At 30.8% G+C, this 10187-nt stretch overlaps 2 protein-coding genes across 2 annotated transcripts; one reads left to right on the top strand and one right to left on the bottom strand.

The window, feature by feature from the left end:
- The first annotated feature begins 5222 nt into the window (after window positions 1-5222).
- On the top strand, window positions 5223-8195 carry LOC111615802 (protein AAR2 homolog). Its single transcript, XM_023357236.1, has 5 exons — window positions 5223-5270; window positions 5586-5958; window positions 6030-6164; window positions 7249-7456; window positions 7521-8195. Exons 2-5 carry the CDS (start codon window positions 5658-5660, stop codon window positions 8008-8010), a joined length of 1134 nt encoding a protein of 377 aa, XP_023213004.1. The 5' UTR covers window positions 5223-5270; window positions 5586-5657; the 3' UTR covers window positions 8011-8195.
- A 15-nt stretch (window positions 8196-8210) lies between these two features.
- On the bottom strand, window positions 8211-9856 carry LOC111615803 (cell division cycle protein 16 homolog). The gene is made up of 4 exons (XM_023357237.1): window positions 8835-9856; window positions 8615-8750; window positions 8456-8546; window positions 8211-8385 (listed from the first exon to the last, which is right to left on the bottom strand). Exons 2-4 carry the CDS (start codon window positions 8651-8653, stop codon window positions 8246-8248), a joined length of 270 nt encoding a protein of 89 aa, XP_023213005.1. The 5' UTR covers window positions 8654-8750; window positions 8835-9856; the 3' UTR covers window positions 8211-8245.
- Between the last annotated feature and the right edge of the window lie 331 nt (window positions 9857-10187).

The following is a 10187-nucleotide window of genomic DNA, read 5'->3' as shown; positions in this document are numbered from 1 at the left end:
AAAAAATCTATTGTTTATGTGATGTAACTATCAAAGACTTATCCCATTCTTAAATAATATATATTACTTCACTTTCTATGCTATTTTACGAGCTTATAAGATTTTATAATTTACATTTTACCATTTAATAAGTGCATTTTCTTGGTTGTAGTTGCTGCAAAGCATTCCATTTAGCGTAAGAAATAGCAGTAGAGATTTTTTTCCAGATTAATCCATACTTAAGAGGAAGAAAAGTAGGAAGTTTTCTATCTGCCAATTAGTTGACAATTAGGTGGTAATTACTAATAGCTATGGTTGTTATGGTGACAAATAACATTAGAAACACTAAACAATTTTGAGTGTTTCGATCGATGGCATATTTCTCTAATAACGCGCCTTTATTTCCATTAATAATTGCTTTTGATGGTTATATAATTAATTATAATTATAATTTAATCAGTTATTAATTAACTTATCGACACAAAATGATCGTAACCCGACTTTTTAAAGTGTACTTATAGCATTCAGCTTCCTGCCTAAACTGGATTTATTCCATGATCTAAAATTGTTTTTTTGTATGTTTACATCTTTAAAAATCTTGATAAATTAAATAATGTACATATATATATATATAATTAAATTTTTTTGTTAAAAATTGACTTTTTTTAAGGAGCAAATCACCTACAAACATATATCGGAAACTGTGTCATCATCATCTGTTTGCGTGATTTTATTTAAAGGTCAAACTCCTTTAATCTGTCTCGTAACAGTTCAGTTAGCAAGATTCGACTGGCAAAATATCGTTGTTCTATTGTTTCTATCCTTTCTTTGTTTTATTTTTTTTTAAATTTTAAACTGATTTAATTCTCCTTCTACAGTAAATTGTCCTTCGTTTCGCTTTATAATTGTTCGCATTTAAAAGCTGCGATTGTCAGGAAACGTGTTCTGATGCGCTTAATTAATTGCTCTTTTTAATGATTTTTATAACTTAAAATTAGATTTATAGTCCTTTGAAGATGTTTTAATAGTCGATTGTATTTTTTTTTTTCTATATTTGTAACCGTTTAAATGAAGATTTCTTATAAAAATATCTGCAAATTAACACGCGAGTTTCTCGGTTTGAGAAGCCATTTTTAGTTTTTTTTTTTTTTTTGTTATTTTCAGCCAAATTTATTCAATAAAACCTTAATTTAATAATTATTTTTCAAATTAAATAACTTAATTTTAATTAAAAAAAACACTGTTTTTAAGACGTTAAGCGAGAATATTTTAAAATTACAGCTTTAATTTATGAAAAAATATATAAAAAATATAATTCAGCTTGCAACTATATAGCAACAATCTAATAACTTAGGCCTATATATATATAAAATATCAATAGATAATTATGTAAAGTGTACTCAGCATGAGCCTTAAGCAAAATCGTTAGAACAAGATCCTATCTGGATTTTTGTATTCATCTATACAAAAAAACATTCTGATATAATGAGATGTTATCTCGAGGTTAACGTACTTCATCTCTGAAACTTTAGGCCTTATAACAGCAGATAATATCGAAAAAAAATGTTAAAAATAGCAAATTATTTTATTGTTTACACAAATTATCATCTTATTTCCTATAATAAGAAGTTTAAAATTTAAGAAAATTTAAGTAAGTTAATTCCTGGTAAAACAGTACCAGGAACTGCTTCTACGATTTCCTATATATATATATAGATTTTTTTTTATTGTTTATTTTAGCTTTTTAAAGCAAAAAAAAATGTAATCAAAATTCGTTAAAAACTTTAATTAAATTAAATATTACATTTATAATACTGTAATTTGTAGAAAAATATAGCCTATAAAAATGTTGGCATTGCTCGAGAGCGCTAACTGATGTCTATCACTTCGTTACAACAGTTTTGCATATCTACACACATTTCATTCTCTCCAACACTCGATTCTGTAGATGATAAATTACCATCAGCAGTCCTACTTTGAGCTTCTCTAACAAATTCTTGAAGCCTTCTAGCCACTTCTTTCCTTTCTTCGTTCTTTTGGAACGATATGACACAATAAGGGCTCACGTGCCTGACTGTCTCCTCGTTGTACACCATATTAGGATCACCCAGCGATATGTTGGTAGTGACGATGACCTTTTGAGTCACGGGATTGATTTTCTTGAAGACATTCAACATACTCCAGTTCCAGATAGAATTGGCGGAGGTGAAAGTTGAGAAACAGGCCACTATGGTTTCGAGTATGGTGTTGATGATGACGTTGGCTCTGATGCTAGCAATCATCCCCGGGCCTCCGTAAATCACGTGCTGACGGATGATGGCCACTAGAGTTAGTATTAGAAGGATTAAAGCCGATATCAATGATACGGCAGACAACAGGAACAGTAACTTGCGATAGCGCTTCCTGTACGGATATTTCCACACTAAAATGGAAGACAGACCAGTGGAAACGAATAGCAGACCGAAAAATATTTCTATGCCTGATTCCGAACTTATAATTAGTCCTAAAGTGCCCATAGTTATGGCTACGGAACCGAATAGAAGGTGTAATATTCCTAAACCTAGCGTGGCATCCTCCCTGGACGATAGGCTGTTATCCCTGGATGTTGGAAGGGTTCCTTTGACTTTAATAACATAAACTTCTTCCATAACTATAAGAGTAAACAGTAAAATCTTCGGCGTTAAATCCTATCGAACATTACACCAACTTTAATTTAAAAATTTACCGTATTAATTAAAGAATACAAACCTTTGTTTACTCAACAAACACAATACGAACTGTAGTAAACGGCGGCATTAGCTGAATTATCCATTAAGAACGTAGCGAATCAACTAGCGGCATCAACGTTTTGTTAGGAGTAAAGACGATCTGGGTCAGTTGCAGTAGTATACATCAATGTCACGCTAGGACGGTTGTCGTCCGACAAGACCCTTCCACCAAATTCTCGGTTTTAAATGAGGATAGAGCAACCAAGTGAGACTCCGTTGGATTGTCACGCTTGACGACATCCTGCTACACAACATCCAGGACTCTGACCTGTAACCCTGGCAATATTGGAAAAATCGCCATCTTTTTTCCATTTTAAACCGAAAAAACCAATACACGAAAGCTTAAAAAGGGTTTTTTTTATTATTATATAACACATGAACGTACATTTTATATAGTAGAGCCATTGTTTCTGTAGTGTACGTTCGAAAACGAAACGCGTGTAAGTTAAATTACCATCAGCACGAGTGTAATATCTTTGTTTTTTTTTTAAATTATTTTTCTGTTTTTAATTTTCGTCTGCTTATAGACTATTCATTTCTGGTTTTATATTTTTCTTCTTTTCTTTGTTTCCTGCTGGCAGTAAAGGTGACCAAGCACATGTCGAATAGGCCATGCATTCATGTGATAGCCAAATGTTCCGTTTCGTTGAAGTTTACTAGATCGATTCCACGTTTCCAGTCTTAAAAATTATTATTTTTTTCGAGGAAACAATAAGGTAAAATATAAAAAATAGCGTGTACTTTTATATATTTTTAGCCTTAAACTTTACATTAAAAAAAATTCTGAGTGTTATTAAATGAATACACTCGAGTTTTATTTGAATTTGTGTGTATGTGTGTTTGCTTTTGTTTGTTTATCCTATTTTACAGAACGAGATTCGATTGTCGCCTGCGTAAAGTATACGTTCAGAGTGTTACTATTTGCAAGACAATATCTCTTAGAAATGTTTTACTTTCATTCTCGATAAAAATATAAAATTAGCTTCTACGACGAAACGTTTAACGATTTTCTTAATGTAAAAGTTGTGCCTTTCATAGAACCTGTTTGCTTTATTACACTTATTAAAGCGCTTATATCGAAATAATGTTATTAAATTCCATGCCATTTTAATATAAAACATTTTTCGATTCGTTTGCTTATTCAGAATTTAATAATTCGTAATTTTTCTGTATGAAATGAATCATTATTTACTCCCAAAAATAGCCTTGAGCTCTATACACAAACTCTGACTCATACCTTTAATGCAGGTTTAACGTTTGTAAAGGTCTAAATTCTAAAATCTGACCTCGAAAATTCTAAATAATCTCGTTATATTCCGGTTAATAACTTTAGAATTTTTTTTAAAAATGTATAAATTCTTAATGTACAATACATTCTGATTTATTACCTAAATTTTATCGTAACTGTTATGTATGATAGGGTAATATCCTGTCGTGCATTCTATTATACCTATATTTAATAGTAACCTATATACAGGCCTGGCTCAAACGTCAGTTTTTTGGGCCTCGGGTCGTGGCGTCGCGCTTTTTAATTTCTAAGAAAAAATAAATTCTTTTTCGCAAATTAGTTTGGGACTTGCTAATAGATTTTTCCCGAGACCCATAAAACTCCATCCTCTACATTTCTACGTAAAATTATGAATGTTTCGAGTTTGTCACATACAAAACTGTGCCCAAATATCCAAAACATTATACATGTTGAAGTATTATTTGGGTGTAGTTAATAGGAGTACAGTATATGTGATATAGGAGTACAGTATATGTAACTCCTATTAACTAATTTAATTAACTAGTTATGTTCTATGACTAAAAACAACATGGCGTTTAACGTTAAAATAATATTATCTAATTGATTTAGTTTATACAGGTAATTAATCGGTGAAAGTTTGTTCTTTGTAATCTATAATACCAATGAGGGTTTTGTTTTCACGTTCGAGTGGCGATACTTTCCGAAGTCCATTATTGTGGGAGGAACTGTTATAAATGATCCAATATGCGCGATTAACACCGCTTTTATTCTATTAAACTTCACCATTTACATCAAAATCCTTAATTCGTATTCTCGTAAATGTTTTCTACTTCCCCTATTTAATTTCTATCGGCAATTGTAACCGTGAGTCTACATTTTTAGCCATCGAAGAGAACGGCAAAAAGAGAACGGAAGAGTGAACACACCCTTAATGGTCCTATCGGTCACGTGATAGTTCGTTAACCGGGGTCACGTCACATGACCATACGCGAATTTATAACTTTTTATGGAATAATTGGGTTACCAATTTTGTTTCCGCGGTCTATTTAATTCGGATTGGTTTAATACATTAGGAGTCGACGCTCCCCGAAAATAATTTACTAATTTTACAATTTGAATTTAATTAGTATTAAATTAATTAAAAGTAAAAAAATATACGTATCTTAAATTATCAATTCTTATTTCGGATTTGTTTTTCAGCTGGCAACACGATTCACGTCGCCATCTTGCGACGGAAATATCATTGGAAACATGGTGCTTGTGTTAATGCCAAGGTAGAGATAATTCAGTTAAAATTTATTAGTTTATAAACTGATGAGAAAAATATAAATAAAATACACTTTTTGGGGCTCAATTGCAGTTCTGAATAAGGTAGTTAAGACCTTATAAGAGTTGTAGATGATGCCAATAGGAGTAAAACAAAGGAACCGATGGTACACGTGACTCGCGTAGTTATACACGTAGGAGGTCAAAACTCCTCATTCAGAACTGCAATTTTACTGATTTATAAACAAACATTTTTCTTTAGTCAACAATTGAATAAAATCATAAAAATTATTCTAAAAACTCAGAACATTATTATTTTTTAGGTCACTTCAATATCTCATCATAACTCTTCAATTTTCTTGAAGTGTCTTCATCTTTCACATTAAATTGCAATTATGTCATCAAAATCAAAGACGAAATCTGTAGAGATTGATCCAGATCTTGGGAAGAAGTTATTCGAAGAGGGAGCGACATTTATCTTTCTAGATGTACCACCTGGAACCGAATTCGGTATAGACATGAGTGTTTTCTATGTTGCGGATAAGTTCAGAGGAGTTAAAATGATACCACCGGGTTTGCATTTCATCTACTACAGCGGAGTGAGTAAATATGGACAGTCTGCACCTCGCACTGGCTTCTTTCATGTGTTTTCCCCAAAAGAAGTATTGGTTAGGAAGTGGAATAAGTTTGATGAAAGTAGGTTTTATTTTAGTAATGGTCAACCTGTGATTTTTCATGCAATTTTATGTTTTGTGTATTTTTAATAGCCATGAGCAAAGAGATTGTAAATAGCGAAGAAACGGAAAGATTTCGTTCAAATTTGAAAGATATGGATCGGTTTCTTGGTGCGTATCCTTACAAGATGTGGAGAAATTGGGTTGCTCTAACTAGTTACATTACAGGTAATTTTAACTGTTTGTTCTTTACACTGTTTTTATTCAGATATAGAATTCAATATAAGTCACAAAGATGGAAAAATGAGAGCTGTTGGATCTTAACCATTGTTTTGGAAACCACCCAACAGTCAATAATTAGAATCTAAATGTTCTGCAAAATGAAATAACTAATCTGACAGTTGCCAAATGAGTTTGAATTACAGTAATATGTTGATTATAGTGTTGAAAAATTGATTACATAGAGTACTAATTCCAGAAATTATGAAGTTTTTACACAATGATTGCCAGCAATCTTCTGTAGGCCTGGGTGTCAGGTTATTTTGTTATCAGCACTAGTTAGGTTTTATTTTTATGGTACAAATAGAAAAGCATGGGTTTTTAATGCATCAATTGCTTCATTTTGCTTACACACTGAAGCATTTGATGCATTAGAAATGACATCGAAATAGTTAGAAATGCAACCTTAAGCAGATTTGTCAACTCTTGATGACAAAGCAAGCCAGGGAATTATAAATAAATAAAACAAAATAAGTGACTACTTTTGAAAAACGAACTGTAATAAATAATTTTTATGAGTACTGTACTTTGAATTCAAAGTTATTAAATAGTAAAAAGTAGTAGTAAAATATCATCAGTACATTGTAGGTTACAAAGAAAGACTAGTTCTTGTTTTTAATAGATTTTTCATTATGCTTTAAATTTAACTTTTTTTTTTTTAACTATTGTACTAGAATTCAAATTAATATTTTTACTTTAATCCTTTAATCTTTCTCTACCAAGTACAGTCAGTTATCTGAAATTGTCCTGCCCCAGTTATTTCAGATAATCAAAGATATGCTCTGCCATATTTATTTTATTTTTTAGATTAAATTTACTCAATAGATAGAATATTTGAACTATTCCACAATACTAGATTATCATGTGATAATTAGAGTTGCCATTTTTTCCATCTTTGTTAAAAGCTTCCAATTTTTTTCAATTTAGACTTTTTAAAAATTTACATTTATTACCCAGTTATATAGATAAGAGTTTTTAATAATTTACATATGTTAATTATACCAATCTTTATAAACAAATATTATTTTTGTAGAACCTGTTCTGAAAAGCATGGAGCCGGAATCTGGGATAGTATGCTCTGTATCACAGTTTGTTCCCGAAACATTTTTAATGTCCAAAAATAATCCAGAAATGGAAACTGATCAAATGGCAGCATCTACTTCAAAGACAGAAGATAATCTTCCAGAATTAAAACTGGTTCCTGGCACAATGCTTAGATTTACTAAAATTCCTTTAAGAAAGTAAGTATACTTTGGAATAAATTCGTAAAGTTACAGTGTAATTTAGTGTCATATTTATTTATAGACATCCAGAAGGAGCGTCTCCTACTGAAATTACTAAACATAATATGGACTCTACATATTTACTAGAGCAAGTTCTTTTGATGTATGAGAAACCTGAAGATATTTTAGCAGAACTGCAACTGTCATTTGTTTGTTTTTTGGTCGGACACGTGTATGAAGCCTTTGAACAATGGCAAAAGTTAATTAGAATATTATGTAATAGTGACACTGCTTTGAAACTGTATGGAGAACTGTATCTCAGTTTTATTGTTGTTGTTCATTTTCAACTGAAAGAAATACCCAAGGACTTCTTTGTTGATATAGTATCAAGTAGTAATTTCCTCACCACCACTTTTCAAATCTTTTTCTCGAATTTAGAAAACAGTACTGCCGACGAAGCCTTACGTTCCCGTGGTAGGAAATTCAAAGAGAGCCTGACAAAGATTTTTAAGTGGGATTTTGAGAGTGAGCCAGATGACTGTGCACCAGTTATAGTAGAAACTAGTCAATGAATGTTTTGTCATGATTCATTTTTGTGTATATTGATATCATAATGATGTATTATTGTAAAATTTTTACTTTTAATCAACGAAAAACATTGAATTCATATCTTAGTGTAAAATTCAACATACAAAATTGCTAGGTAAACCTATTGCCATGATTACAGTTTCATAAATAAATATTCCAGTTAAAATTATTTGAACATTTTTGTTGGCCTTTATATATAACAATTCAGATTTTTTTCTTTCATTGATCTGTCTCCTCCATTTCGACTTCTATGGATATGGACATACTAGTTTCACTGGGACCTTCCCCGTGTCCACTCTCATCTCGAACAGAATGACTTAGAAGAGAAAATTCGTACGAAGGAAGTTCTTCGGGCACATCTAAGCAAGATAAACATAAAAACAATTTAAACGAATATTCAATTAACCAAGTTTTCATATAGCTACTTACCTTCGCACGGAGTAATTACATTCATAAGATTCTCTATTACATAAGTTAACATGCTAGTTGAGAAAGTATCATCTTTTTGTAATCCCAAAGCCTGAAAGTGAATTTAAAAAGTTTTAAATAAGATTGCAAAAAGTCTAAAAATAGAAACACATTAAAAACCTTATGAAAATATTCTACAGCAAGGGCCCAGTTTTTCATTAAGCTATGAACGTAACCAATTGCTGATAACGAAGATGGATTTTGAGGTGCTAGAACTAGAGCCTGTTGATGAAACTCTAATGCTTCTTCATATTTCCTGAAAATAATTTGAATAAAAAAGTTTGCATTATAGATAGAAGTTTGATTTTTAATATCTTAATTTGAAAAAACAGTTATATACTTGATTTTTCGACAAGTATGACCTAAATTATTCAATAGTGGTTCCCATTTCTCTGGAAGAACTGTTTGTCCACTAGTCTGTACTTTTTCAAGTGCTTCTCTAAAATATTTTTCTGCATTGGTATAACTGAAAAAATTGCAAATGCACACATTTTTTTAAAGACAAATAAAACTGAGCACATTATATTCTTTTAAGTAATTTATAGTATTTGAAATCCTTAAAAAATACAGATCATCTTATGATTAGAAAAACTTTTATGTATTACATCCATCCAAAACATCATATTAGCCGAGTTTCCAGATTATCTGAATCAAATGAGTGTCTTTATTTCAGATAATTCGGATTCTACTGGCTCTATTTTTGCTTTACTAAAAGTATCTATACCTCAATGATGCTGTTTAGAATATTAAAATGAAGTACTGTATCTTTACTGTTTAAAAGTAGTTTGAGTTTCATCAAATATAATTTGGAAAAAAGGCAATCAATAAGATTTTATTTAATCCTAAGGATTTAGAACACTTGCAAAATTTTTCAAAAGAACAATTAATATGATAATGCTCTGATAAACTCAAAATATTGACAGTTAAGACAAGAAAGAACATTTTTTTTTTTTGTATAGTATTGTATAACAAAAAAACAACTAGTACACTTGAAGTCATAGATTATTCTGCACTCCTTCAGCCCAGAACTGATATCTAGTTCTAAAATTAACACAATGCTGAAAAGTCAACTCTGGATGCAAACCATGTTTTCTATTATTCAGTGAGACATCAGCGCAGTGATAAAACTTGTTCCATATTTTAGCTCGCTCGCAGGCATCTCAAAACACAAAATTTCATTAGTGAGGCTGAGGAGCACTAGCATTTTGCTAAGACAACGAGCAAAGTATGATGGCACCATGTTTGAAGGTTTTAATTGAACTAGGAGATCAAAATTTTCTTTTAAATATGGATGAAAGAACTTACAACAGTTTTTGAACAGGAAAAAATAAACATATTTTTAACTTTTATCTATGTGAGAGTTTGACAGGCATAACTGTCCTTTCATCTTCATATGTCAGATATGTAGACTGAATTTCTTAGTTACCTCATTTGTATCTTGATTTTAGATATCAAGTAATATAATAATTAGCATTATATAACCCACATGTCGAAACTTTCAGCAAAACCATTATATATATTTTATTTTTTATTGCCTATATTTTATAATGCAATCTATGGCATGTTTGTACTCACAGCACATTGTTTTGTGTACCTTCATAATTTATCACTATTGCTTGGTAAAGATCTTGTGAATGAAAGTAATTATTTGCCAAGTATAATTTTGTTTTAATACTAGTAAATGATTCATATT

The sequence above is a fragment of the Centruroides sculpturatus genome, unplaced genomic scaffold, assembly GCF_000671375.1.
Source record: "Centruroides sculpturatus isolate CEXI.00-Female unplaced genomic scaffold, Cexi_2.0 scaffold2723, whole genome shotgun sequence".
Taxonomy (NCBI): domain Eukaryota; kingdom Metazoa; phylum Arthropoda; class Arachnida; order Scorpiones; family Buthidae; genus Centruroides; species Centruroides sculpturatus.
Note: the sequence above shows the minus strand (reverse complement) of the source record. Positions and strands in the feature narration are given on the sequence as shown.